Consider the following 27,851-nt stretch of genomic DNA (forward strand, 5'->3'; position numbering starts at 1 on the left):
GAATTGATCAAATTTACAAGAATTCAAGCCATTCTCCGATTGATAAATGGTCAAAGGATATGAAGACAATTTTCAGACAAAGAAATTGAAACCATTTTAGTCATATGAAAAGGTGCTCTAAATCACTTTTAATCAGAGAAATGCAAATTAAGACAACTCTGAGGTACCATTACACACCCCTTGGATTGGCTAAGATGACAGGAAAAGATAATGACAAATGTTGGAGGGGATGTGGGAAAACTGGGACACTGATACATTAATTTGGTGGACTTGTGAACACATCCAACCATTCTGGAGAGCAATTTAGAATTATCAAAGGGTATGCACAGTTTGATAGCCCTTTAAACATAGTTCCAAGTTATCTTTCTGGAAGGAAACCTAACAAAGACTTAGAGAAGGAGCAGTGAGACGGGTAGGAGGAAAATCAAATATCATGGAAACCCAAAGAGAAGATGATCAGGAAGAGGGTGATTGGTAATTAACACTGTCAGATGTTACTCAAAGGCCAAGAAAGATGAGTTTTGAGGAAAAGGCAGTAGGAAAATTAAAACAATCCTAAAGTACCAAGTAATGCACATCATATTGGCCAAGATAACAAAAATGAAATATGAAAAATATTAAAGGGAATATGTAAAAAGAGGCACACTACGGCACTGTTTGTGGAACTGGAAACTAGCCAAACCATTCTTGTAATTTGTAACTGTACTGGCAAGTTACTAGCTATACTGTTACTAGGTCTGTATTCCCGAAGAGATCAGAGAAGCAGCAGCCCTTTTTGTGATAGCAAAGAGTTAGAAATTAAAAGTGGTAAATATCAGTGGGGGGATGATTGAACAAGTTATGGTACATGAATGTGATGGAACAATATCATGGAGTAAGAAAGGATGAGCAGGCTGGTTTTAGAAAAACCTAAAAAGACAAAGTATCAGCTAAAGTGAGCAGGACCAGGGGAACAATTTATGCAACAAACAGTACTCTTGTGAAAATAATCAACTCTAAAATACTTAGTCTCTCTGATCCACAAAGGACTTGTGATAAAAGGTGCTCTCCATTTCCAAATAGGAAATGGAAAAACTCAGTGCAGATTGAAGCATATTTTCTTTCCTTCTTTGACAAGGCTAATGTGAAAATTAGTTTTGTATGATTATGGCTATTTATAGTGATTTTTGTTTTTCTTGCCTTTGCAGTGATTGTGGGAAAAGAGAATTTGGAACTGAAAATAAAATAAAATTTAAATTTTTAAAAAATGATCATCCAATTTGGCAGTTAAAATATCATTACTAACTTTGGAAAGAGCAGTTTCATGAGTTTGGAAGCTAAATTCGAGTTAAAAAGAGTGAGGGGAAGTAGAGACACCTATGATAAATGGGCTTAAGGAGTTTAGCTGCAAAAAAAAAAAAGGAGAGAGCTAACAAGAATAGATCAAGTAAAGATTTTTTTGACGGTAAAAAAAAAGGGTATCTTATTTATTTAAATAATAGATTTTTATTTTCAAAATATATGCAAAGATAGTTTTCAACATTCATCCTTGCAAAACCTTGTATTCCAAATTTTTCTTCCTACGCCTTCCTCTAGACAGCAAGTAATCTAATATAGGTTAAAAGTGTACAATTCCTTTATACATATTTCCACAATTATCATGCTGCACAAAAAAAAAATCAGATCAAAAAGGAGAAAAAATGAGAAAGCAAACAACAATTTAAAAAAGGTAAAAATACTAGGTTGTAACGCACACTCAGTCCTCACAGTCCTTTCTCTGGATATAGATGGCTTTCTTCATCATAAGTCTATTGATTTTGGCCTGAATCATCTCATTGTTGAAAAGATCTATGCCTATCACAATTGATCATTACATAATCTTGTTGCTCTGTATACTATTCTCTTGGTTCTACTCATTTCACTTAGCATCAGTTCCTTTAAGTCTCCAGGCCTCTCTGAAATCATCCTGCTAATCGTTTCTTATACAACAATAATATTCCATTACATTCATATACCATAATTTATTCAGCACTCTCCAGACATCTGCTCACTTTTCAATTCCTTGCCACTACAAAAAGGGCTGCTATGAATAATTTTGTACATGTAGGTCCTTTTCCCTTTTTTGTTTTTTTTGGGATTCAAGCCCAGTAGAGACACTGCTGGATCAAGAAGTATACACGGTAATAGCACTTTGGGCATAGTTCCAAATTGCTCTCTAGAATGGTTAGATTAGTTCACAATTTCACCACAACATATTAGTATCCCAGTTTTCCCATACTCCCTCCAGCATTCATCATTATTTTTCCTGTTATCTTTGCTAATCTGAGAGGTATATAGTGGTACTTCAAATTTGTCTTAATTTGCATTTCTCTGATCACTAATGATTTAGGGCATTTTTTCATATGATTAGAAATAATTTTAATTTCTATTTTTATTGTCAGTTCATATTCTTTAATCATATTCTTTAATCATTTATCCATTGGAGAATGGTTTGCATTCTGTGCCAATTCTCTATATATTTTAGAAAAGAGACCTTTATCAGATCCCTTGGAATACATAGATGTAAAAAAAATTTTTCCAGTTTTCTACTCAGGCATTTTTTTTTAAAGTACCTTTTTTTTTTTTTTTTAATTTTAAACATTTATTTGAATACCAAATATTCTCCTTACTTCCCTCATTCCTAAGATGGTAAGCAATTTGATAGATTCTATATGTATAGTTATATAAAATTCATTTCCATATTAGTCATGTTGTAAAAGAAGAAATAAATATTGCATGGTATTGTGTAGGTTTTTTTTTTTTTTTAATTTGTTTTTACAAGCCTCCAAAAGCATTTGTGAGATGGGGGGGAAGGGGTGAGAGCGGGAACAGTAGGAAGGAAACTCTAATGAGCTTCTTATTCTCTATCTGATCTTGAACCACAAGAAATTAATTAAAACTGGCACCTAAACATTGACATCTATTTTACTGTCATAATTACTTAAAACTAAGTTGTAATACATCTCATACCTATGATTTGTCAACCTCTGAATTAATTTGATTATTCCTTAGGCCATTTAATTTGTCAGAGCGAAAAGCAAGTGCTCATTCTGTGGTGGATTGTGATTCTTTTAGAAGAGAAATCAGTGTCCGTACTGGAGGAATGACTGACAAGACTACAAGAAAAACCTATACTTTTGATATGGTATTTATTTATTTTTATTTTTATGTAATGCTTTTTCTTAGATATTAATAATCAAAATTTTCACTAGCACATAGATTTTACTCTTGGCTTTGTGGTCAGTTAATTGATTAGACCTATTAAAGTTTTAGGAAATTGAATAATCTTTTATTAATCTAGGCAGGTTTTTGCCTCTTTTGAATATTTTTATTCCTAGGTTTTTGGAGCATCCACAAAACAAATTGATGTTTACCGAAGTGTTGTATGTCCAATTTTAGATGAAGTTATTATGGGATACAACTGCACTGTTTTTGCGTAAGTAGAATATTTAGGTTTCACAAAAATGATTAAAGTGCATATTTAAATAATTTTAAATATATTTAATATTCATGTTAACAGATATGGTCAAACTGGCACTGGAAAGACTTTTACAATGGAAGGAGAAAGGTCACCCAATGAAGAATATACCTGGGAAGAGGTACTGATCATTTATATCAACAATTTTAAAATGTTTCTCTCTAATATTTACTGGAGCTGTGACTAAACTAGTAAGAGCTTTAACATAGAGCTTAGGTCTTGTCTTAGTTGCTTTAATCTTAACTTCTGTAAAATAGGGAACTGGATTCCTGAACATTCCAAGAAAAAACCAAGGAGGTTTAATGTGCAAGGTTTGTGGCTTATTCGATTTTCCTTGTGTCTTTGACACAGGCATCCATGACTGCAATAGTCCCTCTTTTTTTTTTTTTTTTAAACAATAGATCTTTTTTAGTTTTGAATAATATGTACAGCATGATGCAGAATAGCTATTTAGTCATAAGAAGAGCGACAGATTTAGAAGTTGCAGATATGTAAAGAAAGTCAACTTTTTGAAATATCCCCAAATTTCATATTGTTTTTCTAGAGATTCTGAGGAATTACCTTTTAGATAATAACAAATCCTCTTTATTGCTTAACCTGATATTTCCTCTTATTTCCATTTTTAAAAGCACATGTTTTCTGGTATATTTTAATAATAATATGATTAATATATAATTCTAATATATTAATAATTTCATTGATTTCCATTTGTTACCTGCTTGGATAAAAATGTTATTCATTATTAAGTATTTGTACTAAACTTTTTTTATAAAATAGCTTGTTCTAGAAGTAAAAAAGTGTTCATTTTAGGGAAGCCTAGATGCAAAATTAAAATTCTTTCTCATTTTTCTCTCTCTTAGTACTAGATATCTGCAATTTGTTGAATGATAATAAGGGTGCCCTCTTTGAGGGTGGGAATTGACTTTCTTCTTATTAATTGTATCTCCAGAACTTAATACACACTTAGCATATAATAGGAACTTAATAGATATTTAATGAACTGGAAAAAAAAATCTAAGTGAAGTGGTCCATGAACAAGTTGGAATGGGTTGGAGTACATTTTTGTGACTTTTGTATTATAATATTGTAGATTACTGATTCTTAATGCTTATGTGACCCTTTCAAAGTTTCTTCATCTGTAAAGTAAGCATAATTGTATCTATCCCACTAGCGTTATTATGAGAGTTAAATGAATCATTAGTAGATTTTAACTGGATTGGGTGCTTGGTAATATTTTATGGTAATATACAAGAGTTTTAAAAATGGTTTAAGTGTACAAGAGGCATTGAATATGTCCAGTTCTCCCATTAGACATATCTAGGGTTTCATTGTGTAAATTCTGGTGATGTTGGATAATGATAAAGACCTTAGAAAGATAGTATCTGATTCTGTTCTTGACTGAAATTTTAAAGATATCTAAATGATATTTTCTCTGTAGCTGCCCTTCTTTATCTCTTTCACACACAGAAACATACCATGCTTCTAGGAAATTGGAAATTTGCAAGCAACGAGATGCTCTGTTTAAACATAATATATACAAGAATAGCTATTCTTATTTTCCTAAATTACAAGTGATAAACTAGAAGGTAGAACATTTAGATATTATATCTGACTTTCTTCCTCCTCACAGCAGGGAGCTAAAAGTAGGGAAAGAATCTACAATCAAAAAAGAATATGATTTAATATGAAACACTGAAAATAAAGTGGTAGTCCCAGCCCCCCATGTTAGAACCAGAATTAAAATATAGCTATTCTTATTCTTTTTTTTCTGTTAACAATATTTTTATTTTCTCCACTTACATGTCAATTTTTTACATGTGTTTTTAAAATTTTGTATTCCATATTCTCTCCATTCCTCTCTCCATCCCCTTTCCTCACATTGAGAAGACACATGTGAAGTTATACAAAAGATTTCCTTAAAAATCATGTTATAACAAGAAATAGATCTCCCTCCCCCCAAAAAAATGCTCAAGAAAAATAAAGCCAAATCTGTGTTTTATACACAATCAGTTCTTTATCAGGATATGTATAGCATTATTCCTTTAGAGTAGTCTTGGATCATTGTATTGTTGAGAATTAACTCTTTTTATTTTAAGATTGATGGTGTTGATACTTTTATGATCTTTGATATCTGATACTTCTTTTGTGCCTGTTTTTTTTCTCGTCTTCCTACTCATTCTATAGGTTATTACTAATTACCAGTTACACATACAGTACTATTCTATATTCTCAGAAATAAAAAGATGAGTCAAATCTGGGCCCTTGTCTCAAGCAATTGGAAGCTCTGTCAGTTAGTGCTAAAACCCTAAAGTAGATATCTAACCAGTGTTATTGTTGCTTTTAAATAGTCCCTCAAAGAATTCTTTTAAGACTTTTTATCAAGTATTTTAAAAAACAAACAAAAGCTCAGTAAATGTGGAGGGGGAGTGATGGATTAGTCACACAAGTATGGGGGTGTTTTATATATATATATATATATATAGTCAGAGGATAAAGTAAAGATGGAGAAATCTAGGAAGTTGAGGCTGTTTTCAAAATTCTATAAGACAAGCACTTGTGGAGGGGTCAGATAATTACTTTATCTCAAGAATGCTGAGCTTTATATATCCAAAGTAAGTTCTAAAAATTTGGTGATTTTTTTTTTTTTTTTTTTTGTTTTGTTTTGGATGGGGAATCATTAAAGACAACCTTCTCTTTCAAAGAAGAATATCAGAAGGCAGGTACATGATATGATGTAGGAGTTCTTGTGGAAAAAGAAGGAAGGCATTTCCTTTTTTGAAAAACTGTTCTTGAAGGTCCACATTGCTGACATAGATTTAATTTTAACAAGTATTTATTAAATATGGCACTATGCATGGGGTGAGCTACAAAGTTTAGGTAATTAGAAAGACAAATTAGTTTTATCTCTTCAGGTAGCCTTGATGGGAAGTGCTGTGACAATAGTGACACAAAATATTCACATGAAAAACTGGAAATGAGCTACAAAGAGCCTTTTGGTACCAAATAAGCTTATGGATATAATAGAACTCTAATCTTGGAGATGTCAGACAATTGATCTTTGCATCTCAGTCCTACTATTTACTAACTAGTTGTCTTCGGTCAAATTACCTAACCTTTCTGATGAATATTGAAGCATTTCTTGTGTTTACTTTATACCAGGCACTGCACTACAAGTATTGGGGCTACAGATTTATTTTTGAAAAGGGAGATTCCTTTCCCCAAGTAGATTGCATTTTGCTGATATCTTGGAAAAATTTCTTTGTGAAATGGGGATGGTACTTATAATATCTCAAGATTATTGTGCAAAAATGAGAAAGGTACCAAAATATAGCCTGAATGGAGAGAGATGCAATTTGAAATAGTAGGAAATAAGATTGCTTAAATTGGTTGGGTCCAACTTTATTGAAGGCCTTGAAAACTAGCCAGATAAAGAATAACATTGTATCTTAAGTTAGGTTTCTAAGAAGATAATGCCTTAAGGACTAGAAGAGGCCTGGCCTCAGATGAGTAGGAGTCGGTTGCAATTATAGAAGTGTAAGGTATCCAGTGACAAAAGAAAAGACTAGAAATAAAGATCAAAGGTCTCTAATAAATTTTATAATGTACTTATCTTGTTTGAGTAACTCATGAGAGCTACAGTTTATAGAAGCTCTAATATGGAGCTATTTTAGATAATGAAAACTAAAGCTAAAACTAAATTGATAGGAAGCTATCGGAAATACCTACAAAGCTATTTTGAGTTGGAGGATGGTAGCGGCTGTAGGTTCAAGTTAAGCGTTTTGGCATCTTTATTCAAAGCTGTACAGAAAGACCTAAGTCATCCTTGGAGCATTTTTAAGGCTTCAAGTCATGGAGCAGCAATAGCCAAAAGGATACTAGAAACACACCAGAAAACTGCATCCCCTCAGTGAAACCATAGTCTGTACCTCAAGAAAGTTTTTAGGGCTGGAGAGCTTGATAGGTAATGAGCCAGAGAAGCTTGTTTTCTAACCTGAAACAACTGTATTCAGAACAGATAAGAATAAGAGGAAAGGCAGAAAACTTAGTAGAAACAAAACCGATCTTGGAGTTGGCAAGATCTGCGTTTAAATCCTATTTCAAATACCAGCTATAGGATCCTCAGCTTATTTTCCTTATCTGCAGCAGAAATTTTATAGTTCCTTCTGGCTCTAAATTTAGGATTTTTTGATTCCACTTCTCTTCAGTTTCCTAGTTTATAAAATGAGAGTGCTCAAAGTACCTATCAATCTGCAGGGTTGTTGTGAGGATTAAAACATTTTGCTTATCTCAAAGCACCGGGGAACACATAAAGGAATGTTGGAGAAGAAAGGTCCTTTAAGTCTAAAGGAGGCAAATTTAGGGCAAAAGGAAACTTAACTATTACTGAACTTCTGGTGCTATCAGCTGTCAGTCTTCTGCAGCACAACTTTATTCCTCTAATTGAACAGATTAGAAAGTGTCGATCAAAAGCTTTAAAGTCTATTTTTTAGGAGCAGTTCCTAGGGCAATTTAGCATTGTTTGACATTAAGCTGACCAACTTAATAAACTTGATTATCCCTTTTCTAGTGACTTTTTAATTTTTCTTAGCTGCTGGAAGTGGGAGAAATTGGCAAATGACAGCTACAAGTAAAAGAGTCATCAAAAGCATATTAAAAGTCTAGAGGCTGCCTCTACTTTTCTTATACATTTAGCATGGGGTACATTTATTCTTCATTTCTGCTGAGTATGACATGTCATTAATAAGTTTCATTACTTTTCAATATGTTTTCTTTGGCAAAGTTGCAGGATATATTTTTGTTTTTATAAGATTTGCATTAAAAATGATCTGAATAAAAAGATAGATTTGGGTACTTAAAAATCTGTTATTTAAAAAGTACACTTGGTTGACTGACCATCTTTCTCCTTCAGTACTGTCAATTATGTAAAGATTACCATACTATTTCACAAACAGACAACTTGTTGCCTGAAGGAAGTGCTGACTGAAAAAAGTGGCATTAAAAATTGTAGGTAAATCACATGATGAACTATTTAAATGAAACTAGGACTTGTAAGGAATACAGTGTCTCATAATCTTCTGAGGCAAAATATCTCTTGGCAACACAAAAAAAAAGCTGTAAAAGCAGTTGGTCACACTAATATCTGGGTAAGCCAAATTGATTGCTCAGATTTGGAGTTGTAGTTGGTTGTGAATGGAATAGTATAGCTGACTGAGTTTTGTCTTGGGGTTAACTATTGTGGTCTCATAATTTATAATTCTCAAGTTATCTAAGATCTAGAAACCAGGATCTCTGATTATCTCTTGAAAGATTATAGAGGAAGAGATTTTTGACAACTACTAAATCAAAGAGCTCCCACTTCTCAAAAAATGAGTCAGCTTGTTATATTGAGAGCTGGTTTTTGAGAGTCTAGAAGACCTGAGTTTTATCTTGCCTTTGATCTTTACTGACTCAGACTCTGTTGCACATCTTCGTGCATCCAGGAAACTCAACAGCCAGAAGTTGCAAAAAAGTTTTCAAATTCTCCTCAGGGTTTTCTGCTATTAAATTTCCAGATCTTGTCTCATGTTGCCTATTGTCTCAAATGTAATTAAAACAGAGTTAGAGTATAAAGAGGTATATTATAGATAAACATACTTCTTTTGAGGCTTAGAGAAGCTTTAATAATTTTAAATTTAGTGTTTATTTTGGGAAGTATTTCTTTATTACAGTTTACCTTAAGTTAAGGCCATCTCCATTTCTTAGGATTCTACCCTTTTTAATTAGCCATGGCTTCTTTTTCTACACTTAAAGAGAATATGTTAATCAGAAAAGTATCTCTTCAATTAAAGGGAGAAACTGGAGATTGGGTTATTTGTCACTAAAGAAAAGATATAAGGAATTAGCCTCTTTAAAGGCAGGGACTGTTGTGTATATTATATATTATAGACACATAATATTTGTTGTATTGACCTTTCAATAACTTGATCAATGACCCACTATTAACCTTACCTGGAAAAATGGGAAATAATAATCATAAATTATCATAATAATCACTAATTGTAGTTATAAATCATAAATACCTTTAACAGTTTCTCTGTTACTAAGGCAGAGACATTCTCATATTCTTTATCTGAGAAATAGCATAATATAAAAAAAAAAATTTTGGGCCCAGAAAGATGAATTCAGATCCAGCCTTTGCTGCTAGTTATATTCTTAACTTTGCTGAACCTCAGTTTTCTGATCTATAAAACAGACATGAAAGGATTTTTCATTATTTCATAGTTGTTGTGAGAAGTGTGTGAAAATTTTAAGTATTGCAAACCTGTAGACACTATTTGAATGTTAACTATTATTATTACTTCAAGTTCAGCATTAACCATTAGGCTAATTCACCTATATAATTTCAGGATCCGTTAGCTGGCATAATTCCACGTACACTCCATCAGATATTTGAGAAACTTACTGAAAATGGGACAGAATTCTCAGTAAAAGTGTCATTGCTAGAAATCTATAATGAAGAACTCTTTGATCTACTTAATCCATCTACTGATGCTTCGGAGAGACTACAGATGTTTGATGATCCCCGTAATAAGGTTACTTTTTGTTTTCAGACTGAGACTTCTCTAAAACTTTTTGTGACTGTTCAGTTCATTTGTTATATTATTTTTTTGTTCTTTGCTCTCCATATTTGGTCAGAGAGGAGTAATCATCAAGGGTTTAGAAGAAGTTACAGTGCATAATAAGGATGAAGTCTATCAAATTTTGGAAAGGGGAGCAGCGAAAAGAACAACAGCAGCAACTTTAATGAATGCATATTCCAGGTAAGAATTGTCTTAAGTAAAATTAGTAATACAACATAGTTAGGGGACAAGCATTTAAGCACTTCGTGTACACTAGGCTGAGCTCTGGGAATATGAGGAAAGGCAAAAATAATCCCTAATCAAGAAGTTTTTTCTAATGGAAAGACAATAAGCAAATCACTATATATTGAAGTTGTGTATGGGGTAAATGGGAAATAATCCATTTTATTTTTTCATAAAGAGGAAAGGCATTAGCTGGGAGGAGGGTTACCAAGTAAAGCTTTGTGACACAGTCAGATTTGAGCTGAATCTTGAAGGAAGCCAGGAGGCAGAAGTGAACATATCTCCAGAGGTGAGCATCAAAGCTTCAGATTTATGATTTGCCTACTTATTTAAAAGAAATAATTGCTTACTATCCACAAATACAAATGTTTCAGAACACACTTCAATATAAAAAGTAGGATTGTATATAAAACTGAACTTCTATTACATAGTTTATTTTGAAAAATGTAAATTTTTTTTTTCTTGAGGCAATGGGGCTAAGTGACTTGCCCAAGGTCACATAGCTAGGAAGTGTTAAGTGTCTAAGGCCAGATTTGAACTCATGTCCTCCTAACTTCATGGCTGGTACTCTTATCAACTGTTCCACCTAGTTGCCCCCCAAATGTAAATTTTTAACAAGATAGTAACAAAATTGCTGTTTGGTTGCCTTTATAAACTTGTTTTCTTCTATACATATTTTTAATTTTTTTATTGATCTTTTTTCTTTTGCATCTCTTTCACTGTCTTCTATTCCTCCACCCCAATAGAAGTCTTCTCTGGCATTAAACAAATATAGTCTAGCAAAAATATGGACACAATTACCCAAGTCTAAAAATGTATGTCCTCAGTGTCTTCCTCACTCCTCTACCCTTATTTCAAAGTTGTGAGAAGTATGTGAAAATTTTAAGTGCTTTGCAAATCTGAAAACATTAATGTCATCTTTATTACGTCATCTTCAGCATTGACAATTAGGCTAAGTCACCCAACATTGTTGTTCCTGTTGTTTGTCCTTTGTTCTGGATCCAGTGCTCAGAGAGAGATCAGAATGACTGGAGATGGCCAAGAGCAGTGGGAGACCTTGGTCTTTTTAAGCTAAGGTCTTTCACAGTTCTCAGCTTCACTGAGGCTGCACCCATTCATTGATTAGTGCTAGGTAAGAACTTAGTCAAAGAATCTCCTCTTTCACCTAGTGAAAAAATATTTTTATAAAATAAATGGATGGATGGATGGATGGATCTGGGAGGGGGAAGACCCTCAGAGTTTCTGGCCAAAGCAGAAATGAATGCAGATTTAATTCATTCATTCATTTTGTATCTTGCCACTGGACCAGATGGCTCTGGAGGGGAAAGCAAGGTGACTTTGCACAGCCCTCCCTCACCTAAATCCAATTCACTTGCATGTCATGGTATCTCCTCTCTGATGTCATGGTCCTCTTTCAGAACAAAGGACAAATAATCTCTGTGAGTAAAGTTGGCCTAGAATTGGTCAGTTGGAAGACCTCATTTCTTCCCCCCTTCTTTCTTTCTTCCTTCCCTCTCTGTTTCCTTTCCTTGCCTCCCTGTGTGTCTCCCTCTTTCCTTCTCTTCTTCTCTTTGTCCCTTCTTTCTTTTTTCTCTCCTTTCTTCCCTCTGTCCACATAAGGTATCATCTCTTACTTACATATGTTCTTAAAAGCTTTTTCACTCCTCTTTTGTATCCCTGAGCCCTCCCAAGATATGTTGGGGTTTATTAATTTCATTTATTTCTTAAGGACCATGTCTTAAATCAAAACCAATGTGATTCTAATTGGCCATCAATAGGTCCTAAGCTAAGCCCCATTTGGTCATTATTTGTGTCTTGATTAATCTAGTATTATAATTTCAAGAATATACCCCAGCTACCATCTGGTACAGGAAGGTCATTGTGTCCACTAGTCTAGCTGTGTTGCCATCTTGTGGTCTTTCTTTGAATTGTAATTCATTAGGGAAAGGTTTCAGCCATTTTAATGAGTCAGGCCTACACCATAACTTGTTCAGCAAAATGTCCTGAGATTTAAAACAAATCTTCAACTCCTTTGTTTGTGCTCAGTCTTCTGAGTTATGTATTCAAAATGCCAATTTGGATTGTCTGGTAAAATAGCTTAAGGAAGGAAGGGGCAGAGTTGGGCTAATTAATCTTGATTCTGCTTTCCTCCTAGCAAGAAAATCACTGGTCTCTAAATGAAATTTGGTGAATTTACCAATGTATTGTTCTGGGGGAAATAAAGTTAAATCTAGATGTCCTTTCTATTTCTGATGCCTGAGCTAGAGATTTGTTTTCTATATACAAAACATATGCATGGGTAATTTTTCGACATTGATTCTTGCAAAAACTTTTGTTTCAAATTTTTCCCTCCTTCCCTATACTCCCTCCCCCAGATGGCAGGTAGTCCCATACATGTTAAATATGTTAAATACAATATATGTATACATATTTGTACAGTTATCTTGTTGCACAAGAAAGATTGGATTTAGAAAGAAGGTAAAAATAACCTGAGAAGAAAATAAAAAATGCAAGCGAACAATAACAGAGTGGAAATGTTATATTGTAGTCCATACTCATTTCCCAATGTTCTTTCTCTGGGTGTAGCTGATTTTGTTCATCACTGATCAATTGGGACTGAAGAGAGCCATGTCCATCAGAATTGATTATCATATAGTATTGTTGTTGAAGTGTATGATGATCTCCTGCTCATTTCACTTAGCATCAGTTCATGTATGCCTCTCCAAGCCTTTCTGTATTCATCCTGCTGATCATTTCTTATAGAACAATAATATTCCATAATATTCATATACCACAATTTATTCAGCCATTCTCCAATTGGTGGGCATCCCTTCAATTTTCATTTTCTAGCCACTACAAACAGGGCTGCCATAAACATTTTTGTCCCTTTCCCTTCTTTAATATCTCTTTGGGATATAAGCCCAATAGTAACACTGTTGGATCAAAGGGTATTCACAGTTGATAACTTTTTGAGCATAGTTCCAAATTCTGAGAGATTAAGTCTTGAATAGTTCCCAAACATCTTATCTTTCAGGTACAATTCGGTTAAGTTTAAATAATTATCATTGCCATTTGAATTCTGATTAGTAAGAGTTCTGAAGGAACTAGTAGATTAGTTGGGTACCAAAAAGCAAGATTAAAAATATACTTTAGCAATTTAGAACAGGGAAAAAATTGTCACTGAATAATGCTTTCTTATTTCTTTGACACAACCTCTAGACTAAGGTTAATGTAGTTCATATCTTCGTAATTCAAATCTAGGTTTATGTCTTCATAATTCAAATCATAATTATTTCGCTATCTTGTAACCATGTTAATAATATCATGTTTGTTTTGTTTTCAGCCGATCCCACTCTGTATTTTCTGTTACAATACATATGAAAGAAACTACAGTTGATGGAGAAGAACTTGTTAAAATTGGAAAGTTGAATTTAGTGAGTATCTCCTTGTGAACTTGGCTGCTAACTTTGTAGATCTTGCACCTTAACATTTCACATTTCCAAATAGTCATTTTGTTAATTGCCTCATATTGGTAATGTGCTATTAATTGTTAAGTGTTAAATACCTCACTGACAATTTTAACATGAAATCTGAAAGCTCTAAGTTCAAACCTCATAGATTATTTGAATTCATTATGATTTTTTTTTTTAATCCTTTTCAGGTTGATCTTGCAGGAAGTGAAAATATTGGTCGTTCTGGGGCAGTTGACAGAAGAGCTCGGGAAGCTGGAAATATTAATCAATCTCTTTTAACCCTTGGAAGGGTTATTACTGCCCTTGTTGAAAGAGCACCACACATTCCTTATAGAGAATCCAAACTAACTAGGATCCTACAAGATTCTCTTGGGGGTCGTACAAAAACATCTATAATTGCTACGATTTCCCCCGCGTCAGTCAATCTAGAGGTAAAAACAAAAAAGCAGCACTTTGAAAAACTTTTGAAAATATTGTGTCTATAAATTTTTTTCCAGATTATGAGAAAATAATTGCTTTTCAAGTAATTAACTCATTCATTTTCAAACTATCCATGGGAAAATTACCTACGCCTAACGTAGCAGCCTGCTATCTCTTGAATGATGTGTATTTGCATACATGTGTGTGAATAGGAGAATGTAGAGATTTTATTAATGATCTGATGGAATGTAACCTATTTAAGAGTAGGAATTTTCATTTTTTGCATTTTAATGTCCAGCACCTAGTACCTAGTGGTACTTATGATTGTCTGATTTTAATTTAATATCTTCATATGACTCCTGAGGAAACTGAAGTTCACCATTTTAATGTCTCACTCAAAGACAAATAGTGGCAGTGGCTGAATCAGAACATGGCAGGTCTTCAGACTAATAGCCACTGCTTTTATTGCACACTTTGATGCCTCAAACTTATGGCAATTTTCTTAGCTGAAAACTATCTGCCACTTTTCTGCTCTTTCCACTTAATATATTCCTGTGGGAAATTTTTGGAAATTGTTTTGCTCATAATTAACAGTGAGTTAAGTGAGAAGGTATTGTGTGTTTTTTTTTTTTTTTTTGGTTTTGTTTTTTTAAGAATATACCAGTATGTTAACTTTTGGCTTTGGGTGTTGTTGAGCCCCAAAGGAAAACATCTGGTACTAGAAAAAAATAAAAGCAAAAGAGAGGGGGTGGGTGGTTTGCCCCTTTATTGTCACCATTGTTTTGCTTTTAGTGAACAAAACAAGATCTAGAATATTTTAAGACATCGCTTCTTCTTGGAAAACATGAAATAAATCCATTCTGTAGGTTCTGTTGTTGTTCAGTCATTTTTCAGTTGTGTCTGACTCTTCGTGACAGAAGATATTTCTTGAGTTTTCTTGGCAGATATACTGGAGTGGTTTGCATTTCCTTCTTTGGTTCATTTTACAGATGAGGAAACTGAGGCAAAAAGATTAAGTGACTTTTCCAGGGTCACATAATGCCTGAGGCCAGATTTGAACTCTGGAAGATGAGTCTTCCCGACTTTAGGCCCAGCATGGAATTTGTTCTTGTTGGGTATAATATGATTTTTTTCAACAGACTTCTTTGTATTGTTTGATCCTGTTTATACTTCTTACCAAAGATTTATGGGTACTATATAAAAGTTCCAAATAAGTAGAGTTCTTTGTTCTCCAGAACTATTTGAATTAAAGATTATATCATTGTGGATGGAATTAGAAGATCCAGGACTCTGAAAATTGAAAGTAGAGGAAAGTAAACACATATTCAAATGTTTCAACGCAATGCTCTGTGTCTTTTGTTCCCTTTCTACTTTTGGCCTTAGCTAATTGGATTTCCTTATAATTTGTATGTGACATTGTTATGTTAGGAATCATGTAATGATTATTAGTAAAGCAAGAAACTGTTCAAATTATAATAGTAATTTATTTGTTCTTTGTATAACAGGAAACTTTGAGTACTTTGGAATATGCTCATAGAGCAAAGAATATAATGAATAAGCCTGAAGTTAACCAGAAGCTCACCAAAAGGGCTCTTATTAAGGTAATTGTGATTTCTTAGTTAAAGAGTGGTCTTTAGTTGACAATTCTCAGAAGAAGATATTTGAAAATAAATAGACATTCCTTAAGTTTTTGACTACAAAATAATGTTTTTAACCTAAGTTGACATCATTAAATAACTTATACAAGTTTATTTTCTTAATAAACAGCTTTCATTTTGATATGTCATCTTTTTTTTAAATCTTTTTTGATGAACAGAAATGTAATTTTCTCTTTTTTCTACTTCCATAACTCCATTGAAAAAGAAAATAGAAAATAGAAATTGTCTTGTCAGACAAAACAAACTTCAATGTCCAGTATGTCTCATTTCACGCCCTGAGCTGATTATCTCTTTCAGGAGATGGGTATAATGTTTTATCATTAAGTTCTTTAGAAATCATAGTTTGCCATTACATTGATTCCTAAGTCTATAAAAATAATTTTCCTTTATACTTTATATATGTTATTGTTTAAATTGTTATCCTTATTATGCCCAAATGACTATAAAATTGTGTATATCCTCTGATCCAGCAGGGTCACTAGTGGGTCTGTATATAAAAAATAAACAGGAAAGAGAAAATTACATATGTATTCAGAAAAAGAACTATGGAGACTGAATGCAGATTGAAGCATAGTATTTTCATTATTTATTTTTCTTTCTTGTAGTTTTTCCCCTTCGTTTTGATTTTTCTTTTACTCCATGACTAAAATGGAAATATGTTTAAAATGAAAAAAATGTTTTTTTCCTTTTCCAACTTACTTCATCTGTATTAGTTCATATAAGTTGTTTCTCTGAAACTGTCCCCTACATTATTTCTTATGGTTCAATAGTATTCTATTCCATTCAAATACCATAATTTGTCCAACCATTCACCAGTTGATATGTACCCTAAGTTTCTAATTCTATCACAAAAAGAGTATCATTATTTAAGACATAATAACCCATTTCTAATCTTAATGTAAATTACATAAAATCCTTTTACTGAGTGCCAATACAGTGTCTAATTCTGGATAATCAACTTATTTCTCTAAGTTTATATTAGGAGTGCTTTGTTGATTAGACAGATTGTTTCAACAGTTAATGCCCTGTTATATTAATACCTTATATTTAAATAGTTCTTTAGAGTTAGCAAAATACCTATACATTTGCCATCTTATTTATTCTCATGTATTTTGAGCATTTACTCACTTTGATAGAATCATAGAACTTTGAGTTTAGAAGAAATCTCTTTTTTAATTAAAGCTTTTTATTCTCTTAATATATACATGGATAATTCCAACATTCATTCTTACAAAACCTTGTGTTCTATTTTTCCCTCCCTTCCACCTCCACCCCTAGATGGCAAATAATCCAAAATATGTTAACATATGCAATTCTTTTATACATATTAGAAGAAATCGTTACAAATATATCTAACCCCAATTCATAGTTGAAAGTTCCCTTCTATGACACTCCTTTAAAAATCTATCTTATTTTTATTGATAGTTTTTATTTTTATGTCATATTCATCTTCAGTTAAATCCCTCTTTCTTCTCTATCCAGCAAGTCATCTCTTGTAATGAAGATTTTTTTAAAAGGGGAGGAAGGGATAAAAGGTTGAACAAAAGACCAACAGACCCACATACAACATGGTCTTCAGTATGCATCATCATCCATCTCCATGATTCTCCACTCTGCCATGAAGAGAGGGAGGCTCCTTTTTTCTGTTCTTGTATCTAAATTAAGAACCTCTTTCCAGATTATTCCTCATTTTAGACTGAGCCCAGCTGAAGTTCTTTAGCTGATCGAGCTATGTAATTATGGGGTTATTCTGGCTAAGGTAAAAAATCTTTTTTTCAGTGCATTTGCCAATAGGCATTTCACCCAGAAATAGCAAATAGGCTTAAAAGAAGGCTTCTAGAGTTATGACTCCCTGACCTTTCCATTATTTCTTTGGCTAGTTTAAATGGACCCAGTATCTCTATCAGCGTTTTTCTCCATACCTCTTAATAGTCCTGTTCCAAATGTATGTGTGTGCCTTATTGAATCAATCATTAGAAATTTATTTCTCAAGTCATCTAGGATTTATTGAGCCCTCATGAGCATCACAGAGACCAGAATTTATAAAAAAATAATTAGGGTCTTTATAGCAGCTCTAAAATTGAACATTTATAGTCTAGAAGATTGATTAGGGGATATGGTGAAGAGTTGAAGCTATGGCCTCTTGTTTTCTCATCTGTCATGTTGGGTCCAGGTTTGGATCTCTTAGTACTCATGATGTTTCATGTGTATGAATTTTGAAGATTTGAAGATAACTACACATTTGCTTTCACTTAGAATATAAAATGAATTAATAAATTGTCTAATATTCAAGTCATATACAAGTATATCTGAAAGTGAAAGTTTATATATTTACAACTAAAAAAGATTTCAGATCATACATTTAATTTGCTAGATTTCTTTGAAGGTAATTTTGAAAACTTGTTGGTTTGTATTCTTTTTCTTGAATTCTACTTTTTTGAGATTATATGCTTTCTTGGTTGAATAATGTAACAACAATGAACAACAGAGTTGTAGATAATGTTTTTTCTCCTTGATCTTTGTAGTAATTCATTCTCTGCATTTTGAAAAATTTGAAAAATTTTGAATATAAAATGGATAATAAATTGATGCATAAAAATAATTTTTATTACAGGAGTATACAGAAGAAATAGAGAGGTTGAAACGAGATCTAGCTGCGGCCCGAGAGAAAAATGGAGTCTACATTTCTGATGAAAACTATAAGTGAGTCCTCAGCTTTTAAACAGATGAAACCAGATATAACATTTTCTTGTATTTATAGCCACAAGGCACCTTAAATGTAGGGAGGGAGGAGGAGGAGAGAAAGAAAAAAGGAAGAGAGAGGGGGAGAGGAAGATGTAAAGGGATTATTAGTTTTGTTTTGTTTGAACCTAAGTTACATGTCTAGTAGCATGGGGTGGATATTTCAGAAAAACTGGTTTCTGCTTAATAAATGGAAAATGCTCACAAACAGCTTTCCAAAAATAAAATGAGATACTTTTAGGTAATGAGATCCCCAGCTGTGAGACTAAAAACCAAAATGATTTATGCATGATTAAAAAAGTAAATAAATAGTGCTGTTCTCCAAATTTTTAAGATTAGTTAATAGAAATGAAAGATGTTTCAGTATAGGATCTCTAGCCAGATATCAGCCTGTCATGAAAACAAGTAATGGTGAGAATTACAAGGTTAAGTTCTCAGATATTAGTATCATTAAAATAATGTACTCTGGTGAGGTCATACTTCAACCCTTTTGCAATTTAAGCACATTCTTACCTATGTTATAATTATGTAAATCAACAAATAAATCTTCTGGTTATGCTCACTTCAGTCTTGTATCATTTTATACAAGCCTTCCCAGGTTTCTTTAAAACTATCTTTTGCATTTTTTCTTTTATAGCACAATAATGTTCCATTATATTCATAAACCATAATTTAACCATTCCACAGTTGCTGGGCACGTGCCTTGGTTTCTAGTTCTCTGCCACCATATTAAGAACCACTGATAAATATATTTGTACATGAATCTTTCCTTTTTTGTATCTTTGGCACATAAGAAAAGCTTGTCTTATTAAGGCTAATTTTCTATCAGTATTACTATATGGTATTGAATTGTAAAATATAGCTGTCTGAAGAATAAAAATGAATATCATACAGAGGGCAATGGTGAGGTGCCTGGTAGGTAGGAACATAACATATAACTAGTGAGAAACTATGAAAAATAATAGTAATAGATGTCATCAAAAAATTGCATGATTAAAAAGAAAAGGTGGACTGAGAATATGGTGAGGGCAGGCTATAGGAAGTTGATAGCTAGTTTTCCTAAAATTTTATGTAGTTTAAATTAACTTCTTATGATCATTTCTCTTTTTTGGTCATGGATTCTTTTCCTATCCATAAATCTGACCAATAATTTCATTCCGTGCTCCACACTAATTTGCCAATGATATCCTTTATGTTTACTTCTTACGCCAATTTTGTTCATATCTTGGTATACATTATAAACTGTTGATCTATGCGCAATTTCTGCCAGACTTCTTTCCAGTTTACCCAACAGTTTTTGTAATCAAAATTAACCACTTTACATCCTGGATCTTCTCTATAGTATGCTTGTTTTATGAACTAAGTTGATAGCTAGAGTATCTCCCTGATAACTTTGTAATGACAGAAAAGAGACCTACAGTATGTTGCATGTACCCTCTGTGGCAAACTTATAGTGATAGAGTTTGGATTAATCTTAAACAAAATTGACAGGCATGGATAAGTTTCAGCATGCTTAGCTAGAAGGAATTCTTAAAACAATGAAAATCCGAGATTTGTTTGAGAGCTTTTTGAAATCTGTGAGGAGGCCTAGAAAATGCTATTTTATATCCCAAAGTCAGAATTGAAGAGCTACTCTTAAGTAAAATCAGCCAATTTTATATTTATTGAAAATGTTCCATAAAAAAGTAAATGTGTGTGGGCTCTTAATAGTTTTTTTTTTTAAGCTAGGTTGAATGTTTTGTTTTTTAAGATGTTTAAAATGGAAACTTGTTTATACTAATTAATACAAATTTCTGCACTGACAAAAATTGCCAGTTGTGGAAAGGATTCTCATCTGATTCTTAACAAATAATTCACAAGTGATATAAAAAACTCACCAACAGAATTAGTTTCTTTATTTGTAAAATAAAGGATTGTATCAGATGATCTTTTAAGATTCCCTTCTATTTCTAAATTTGTCTAATTACTGGTACAGAGGAATTTTGAATAAATAAGAGATACCCCCTTAAAAGTAACTCTTATACTAGAGCTTATAAATTTGGGATAGAAAATGTCAAAACTAAACTAAGTTTAAAGTGCCAGTGTCAGTATATCTCTTACATAGATCTTATCCCCAGGGAAGTTACTTCTTAGCATATTGCTTTAAGCTTTGCTATGATATTTTGTTTACTTTGAGTAGTAATTTGCTGTAGTAAGTATGTTTTTTTTTTTTTTTATGTCTAAGTTAAACTTTTCTAATAGGTGGACATGTTCAATTTTATAATAGAGTTTAATGAGGAAATGTTCAGTTAATTTCTGAACTTCTTAACTAAAATAAAGGATGTTTAATTCATAAAGAGAGGTATAATTATACAACTATTAATGCTGATAATAGTATTTTTATGATCATTTAGGTTCTAATATCATCATCTGTATCAGTACTGTGATATAAGAGGAGCTAATGATAAATTACTGACTGACTTAAAAATTCTGAGTACATTCTATTTTAAGCATATAAATCATATAGGATCTGAATTAAAAATGAGCCTTGATTCTCTAGCCTTTTATAATGCTAATAACATTAGGCCAATAGAGTAAATTTTACTTATATCTTTGCTTATATCTATAAGCACTACTTTTAAATTATATTTATTTTAAATTTTATTTAGGGCTCTGAATGGCAAAATAATTTTTCAAGAGGAGCAGATTGCAGAATATGTTGAAAAAATTAATATTTTGGAAGAAGAGCTTAATAGGGTAAGTATCAATACATGTAAAACAATGTATTTTTCTAGTAAGAAGTTGCCAACATTTTGAAAAGTTCAAAATATAAGTGGTAGTATTTTTTTGAGAAAATAAATGGAAAAAAAGGAAAATAAAAAAAGAAAAAGAATTTAAATAAGTATAGAGGTATTTAAATTTAAAAGAAATAAAATCTTGATTATGCTGTACTATATTGTTATTATTGCATGTATTATTATCATATCTTGTTTTTCTATGTAGAGATTTGGGCCAGTCTTGTGTATTCTATGTATTCTATTCTGTGACATGGAGTACTTCTCTGTTGTTTCAGTTCCCATAGATATTCCCAGCAATGACTCTCCATTATATTCTATCCTTGGGAAGCATTTGTAAATTGATCTTTGGAAACCATGCTAATCTTTTTTTTTTTTTTTAAACTAAGATAATATACATACGTAATATATATATATATTTTTCGAAACAGTTGAGATTAAGTGACTTGTCCAAGGTATACAGCTAGCAAGTGTTAAGTATCTAAGGGTGGATTTAAACTCGGATCCTCCCAATTTAGAGTCTGTACTCTATTTACTTTGCCATCTAGCTGCCCTGATAATATGTATATTTTTAAAAATTTTAAAATGAAAATCAGCATTTTTTTCCTTGAAATATTCAAAGGCATTAGGCTCCAGTGACTTTTTTTTTTCCCTTAGGAAAAAGCTAGTCTTATATATTTGTTGTTCTGAGCTAGAAACGTAAAATCAAGTCTCATAGAAATAGAGTATATTAATCTATATGCAGTAGAAATAGATCATAGAATGGATTTCAAAGACATTATAATGGAAAGCTGAAATGGATGTGGGGAGAGGAGAAAGAGCTAAATTAATAATTCTGAGATTTTGATACTAGAAAAACATTGTCTTTGAAAAGGGGAAACCTGGAAGAGCTCTGGTTTGAGGAAGAATTTGACTTTATACATTTTTAATTTAGAGTAACATCAGGACATCCAAGTGGAGATGTCTTCAGAGATGCAGTTATACCTGGAGAAAAATAGAGCCGGATGGAAGTGATAATTGCAGCCAAGAATGTCTAGATGAATTTATGGAGAGAAGAGCAGAGGACCAGGAACTTAACTTTGATTTACGATCATATTAGTAGGGGCAGTAGAGGGATTGTTATCAGTGATAACAACAAAAGCAAGAGTCCAAGCAGGGTAATAGACCTAGTACAGTATTTTAAGTAAGCCCCAGTGTTCTTTCCTGTTACCTTGTAGTGATTAAGAGCTCTTATGTTTACTGTCATTTGGTTGAAATAACCTTTTCACATACTTAAATCTATAAAAATTAGACTTTATTCTTTTTGTTTTATAATCCTTTTTAGGTATAACTTAAGATTTATACCTACTTTTTTTTTTTTCCCACAAATGAAATTTCTTTAAAAGAGGGATATTTTCTACTAAGAATTATTGTAATTATTATAACTCTTAAAATTTATGATTCTGAAGAACAAAACTCTGTAATTGTCTTTGTGAGAGGAAAAATTATGAAGTCACTAATATGTGTCACTTAATCAAATATTTATTAAATACCTGTGCTCAACACTGGGGATGAAAATACAAAAGAGATATTTTACCTCTAACATTTAGCTTTAAATGTTAATGGAGGAGTCAACAAATAAAGAAAAATATGTACACTATAAACACAGTTAATAAATTCAAACATGCATATGGTCATTTGGAAGGGAGAATACTAGCAGTCAGAGTGTTCAAGAAAAACTCTATGAAGATGATACCTACGGTGTCAAGGGGAAACCGCCTCTCTGAGACAGTTTCAACTATGGACGACCGCTAACATAACTGTCGATTATTGTGGTCATGATGTGGGGCAGAAAGAAGGCTAGTACAGCTAGATTGCTTAAGGGGTGTGTGTATGGGATGGGGTGATGCCCAATGAAGTTAAAAAAATTTAAGTATGGACCAAATTGTAAAGGTCTTAAAATCCAAAGTGATGTGTTTACATTGTATCCTAGAGGCAACATGAAGCTATTGTAGTTGATTGAATTAAGGGTGTCATGTGATCAGTTCTGCACTTACTGAAATTTAGTTAGCCATTTTGCTGGAGGATAGAAGTGGGGAAAGACTTGAGGCAGGGAGCCAACATGTCTGATACTAGTTTTGATATTAGCTGTTCAAACTTTATAGAATTAAAGCTATTAGAAATTTGGCATGAGAAAGTAATAGCAATGTTTAGGGATGAACAACTGTAAATGACTTTGCTGTTCTCAACAGTACAATGATCCACAACTACTTTGAAGGACTTTTGATGAAAAATCCTATCCATACCTAATAGAAGAAATTGATTGTGTCTGAATACAGATTGAAGCATAAAGAAAAAAAAAATTAGTATGAGAACCTTATGATATAGTAAGTGGAGAGTTAGCCTCAATCAGGTTAATTTAGGGCCAGGTTGTAAAGGTCCTAAAATTCAAACAGAAGTGTTTATACTGTATCCTTGAGGCAACATGAAGCTACAGTAGTTAATTGAATTAGGGGAGTGATATAGTCAATTCTGCACTCACTGAAATTTACTTTGCCATTTTTCTGGAGGACAGAAGTGAGGAAAAACTTGAGGCAAGGAGCCAATATGTCTTGATTAATATCAAGGTTTTAGTTAATAATATATATAATATTATATAATAATATAATGTAATAATAATAATATAAGATTTTAGGTTAACTCAATATTACCAGCCAGGTAAACTTGGCCAAGTTAGGTAGCCAACCACAGTATAACTATATTGGTAAAAGAAGTTTCTCCACTTAGAAGTTTACTATACTAACTAAAATATGGTTAACTTAAAGCAAGTTAGCCTTGTTTATAAGTTTGTAGTTTAACATTTCTGATATTTAATTGGAGTGTGAATTGGCTAAATAACTTGTTTTTTAATGCTAGGGAGTCTATGTGATTCCTAATTTTTGACTTGGTTTAATGTGTAGTTGATAAAAGTAGCTATCCAAATGTTTTTCTTGTGGAAAAAAATGTAATATTTGATTGTCTGGTTGGTCTTTTTAGGTCACAGATTTATTTGTAGATAACAAAAATGAACTTGAACAATGTAAATCTGACCTCCAATATAAGGAGAAAGAACTTGAAGATACTCAAAAAAATTTACAAGAAACCAAATTACAACTTGTTGAAGAAGAATATGTCACATCTGTTTTGGAAATCACTGAAGAGAAGCTTCATGATGCCGCCAGCCAGGTTAGTCATTATCTTTTACAAAGTTACAGAGTTTTGGTTAATTTTATTTTTTAGTCAAAGAAATCCAAGTGAAAAAAATATATTTAGCTTCTTATGCACAAAAAATAAGATAATATTTAATCTGTCCATCAAAGAAGCCATTTGACAAAAAAGTTATCTTGCTCTTTGTCTCTTAATTTTAACAGTAATTTCTGATTTTAAAAAAATTGTTCTGAGTTTAACATCAAAAATGAGTAAGTCTATGTAAAAATAGAATTAAAGAAGAATATTGTATATGATACCATGAATCTCTATTCCAAATCTTGCTTTTTAAAAACATTAATCATGTTGCTTTCTTGTTTGAAATATATTTTATTTATTTTTACCTCATTTAGATTTCCCCCTTTGTTTCTCTTTACTTCCTCCAAGATAGCCATCTTTGTTATAAGATAAAAGAATTTTTTCAAAAAGAAGAGATTCTTTGAAACTTAAGAACAATAAGTAACTATACTATTCAAATTATTCTCAAAAATCAAGAAAGAAAAGCATTGTACCAACAAATATAATCATTAAAAACATCATTTCAGATCATATAATTATCTTTAGATTTAGGGGAGGAAATGACAATATAGGATTCATTTGTGCTAAAATTGCTATAAAAGTATAAACGTGGAAGATTTTTTTTTAATATAATAAAAATGTGTCTCAAAATCAAAAGTAAAAACCACAAACACTGGGAATATACTATACTTGGAACTTTCCCAATAAAAAGGAATAAAGCAAGATTACTACCAAACTTTCCCAATAAAGAGGAGTAAAGCAAAGTTACCACCTTTTCTACCATTATTTGATATAGTTCTAGAAATGTTAAGAAGTAAGATAAGGGAAAGTGATTTAATTTGGGCAAAGTAGAGATTAAACTATTTTTATATGCTGATGATAGAGTGCTTTTCTTAGTAAATCCTGAGAAGAAACTAATTGATACAAGATACAAAGAAACAATTGATACTAATTGAAACTTGAATAGTATCATGCCCACAAAATCAGTAGCATTTCTATATAAAAACAAAATCCAAGAAGCAATTCTGGTAATCATCCCAATATAAATCCAAAAGATTTTTCTTCCAAAGGGGTTCTGTTTGTTTCTTTTTGTATTTCTTCTGTTCCTTTCTTGAATTTTTAAGTTTCAGTGGTCCTCTTTAATTTTTAATGTTTTCTTTATTTCTTCACTGTTGCTACTCCCTCTTCCACTTCAAATTCTCCCTCCTCTAAGTCAAAACAAAATCTTGTAAGAAGCATAAATCAAGAAAAACAAATCCACCCAAATGTCCATGGCCCAAGATAAATGTCTCTTTTTCTGCCTTGAGTTTAATAATTACTGTTTGTCAAGAGATGTGAGTAACATCTTTTTTTTTTATCATTAACATTTTTTTATTATTATAGCTTTTTATTTACAAGATATATGCATGGGTGATTTTCAGCATTGACAATTGCAAAACCTTTTGTTCCAACTTTTCCTCTCCTTCCCCCCCACCCCTTCCCCCAGATGGCAGGTTGACCAATACATGTTAAATATGTTAAAGTATAAATTAAATACAATATATGTATATATGTCCAGACAGTTATTTTTCTGTACAAAAAGAATCGAACTTTGAAATATTGTCCAGTTAGCCTGTGAATGAAATCAAAAATGCAGGCAGACAAAAGTAGAGGGATTGGGAATTCTATGTAGTGGTTCATAGTCATCTCTTGGAGTTCTTTCGCTGGGTATAGCAGGTTCAATTCATTACTGCTCTATTGGAACTGATTTGGTTCATCTCATTGTTGAAGATGGCCATGTCCATCAGAATTGATCCTCATATAATATTATTGTTGAAGTATATAATGATCTCCTGGTCCGGCTCATTTCACTCAGCATCAGTTCGTGTAATTCTCTCCAGGCCTTTCTGAAATCATCCTGGTGGTCATTTCTTACAGAACAATAATATTCCATAACATTCATATACCACAATTTATTCAGCCATTCTCCAATTGATAGGCATCCACTCAGTTTCCAGTCTCTGGCCACTACAAAGAGGGCTGCCACAAACATTCCTGCACATACAGGTCCCTTTCCCTTCTATAAAATCTCTTTGGGATATAAGCCCAGTAGTAACACTGCTAAATCAAAGGCTATGCACAATTTAATAACTTTCTGAGCATAGGTCCAAATTAGTGAGTAACATTCTTTATCATAGTTTCTTTGGAGTCATCAGACTATTCAAAGTTGTTTAACTTTACAATGTTATTGTTACTGAATAAATTTTTCTCCATAGGGGCAGCTAGGTGGTGCAGTGGATAGAGCACTAGCCCTGAAATGAGGAGGACCTGAGTTCATATTTGTTCTCAGACACTTAATATTTCCTAGCAGTGTGACCCTGGGCAAGTCACTTAACCCCAGTTGCCTCAGCAAAAAAAAAAAAAAAAAATTCCCCATGTTCTACTCATATACATCTTTTCAGGAATTTTCATTTTCTTTAATTTCTCATTTCTTAGAGTAAAATAATCATTCCATTTATATTTCATTATTTGTTAGTCCTTTTACATTTGATAAATACCCCATAGGTGGTTTTTATTGTTTGTTTGCTATAATAAAAAGTGTTTCTGTAAACACTGTTCAGTGTTTCTGAACATTTTTAAAATGATGTTCATTTTCCTTTTTTTTTTTTCCTTTAAAGATATGCCCATTCTGATGACTTTTTAGGTATAGTTCCAAATGGCTTTTCAGAATGGCTATAATAATACACAACTCCAGCAGAAGTATATTAATGGTTGTCTTTTCTCCCACTTGTCCTGTAGCAATTGTATTCCTTTTTGTTGTTGTCATCTTTGACAATCTGATGTTAAGTAAAACTTGAAAATTCTTTTGAATTATATTTATCTAATAGGGATTGTGAAGCTTTTTTTTTATATAAAAAATTTCATATGTTGATAGCTTAGATTTCATCTTTTGATAACTACCTGCTCATATCCTTTAATCTTTTATCTATTGGAAAATGCTTTTGTTTTTATATATTTGAATCAATTCTTTATAGCTCTTGAATAGCATATCTTTATCAAAGAAACATGTTGCTGCAAGGATTTTATCCTAGTTATTTTTTCCTCTTCTGGCTCTACAACTTCCCTTTTATAAAGAAGATGGTGAAAGAGAATATATGTAATCAGCACCAGTGGTTTGAAACTGAATGTTTGTTTCCATTCTACTACTTCTTTTCTATTCCCCT

General features: G+C 32.3%; 1 protein-coding gene across 1 annotated transcript in view; it reads left to right on the top strand.

Annotated features, from left to right (window-relative positions):
• KIF11 (kinesin family member 11) overlaps positions 1–27,851 on the top strand; it is a 67,591-nt gene that overhangs the window by 5,467 nt on the left and 34,273 nt on the right. The window contains exons 3-13 of the mRNA XM_051981656.1: positions 3,031–3,163; positions 3,357–3,454; positions 3,539–3,617; positions 9,883–10,068; positions 10,172–10,296; positions 13,682–13,772; positions 14,000–14,242; positions 15,737–15,832; positions 18,504–18,592; positions 21,280–21,367; positions 24,421–24,609. Coding sequence (XP_051837616.1) covers positions 3,031–3,163; positions 3,357–3,454; positions 3,539–3,617; positions 9,883–10,068; positions 10,172–10,296; positions 13,682–13,772; positions 14,000–14,242; positions 15,737–15,832; positions 18,504–18,592; positions 21,280–21,367; positions 24,421–24,609 — 1,417 coding nt within the window. The remainder of the gene's footprint in view (positions 1–3,030; positions 3,164–3,356; positions 3,455–3,538; positions 3,618–9,882; positions 10,069–10,171; positions 10,297–13,681; positions 13,773–13,999; positions 14,243–15,736; positions 15,833–18,503; positions 18,593–21,279; positions 21,368–24,420; positions 24,610–27,851) is intronic.

Source organism: Antechinus flavipes, chromosome 2, assembly GCF_016432865.1.
Source record: "Antechinus flavipes isolate AdamAnt ecotype Samford, QLD, Australia chromosome 2, AdamAnt_v2, whole genome shotgun sequence".
Lineage (NCBI taxonomy): Eukaryota > Metazoa > Chordata > Mammalia > Dasyuromorphia > Dasyuridae > Antechinus > Antechinus flavipes.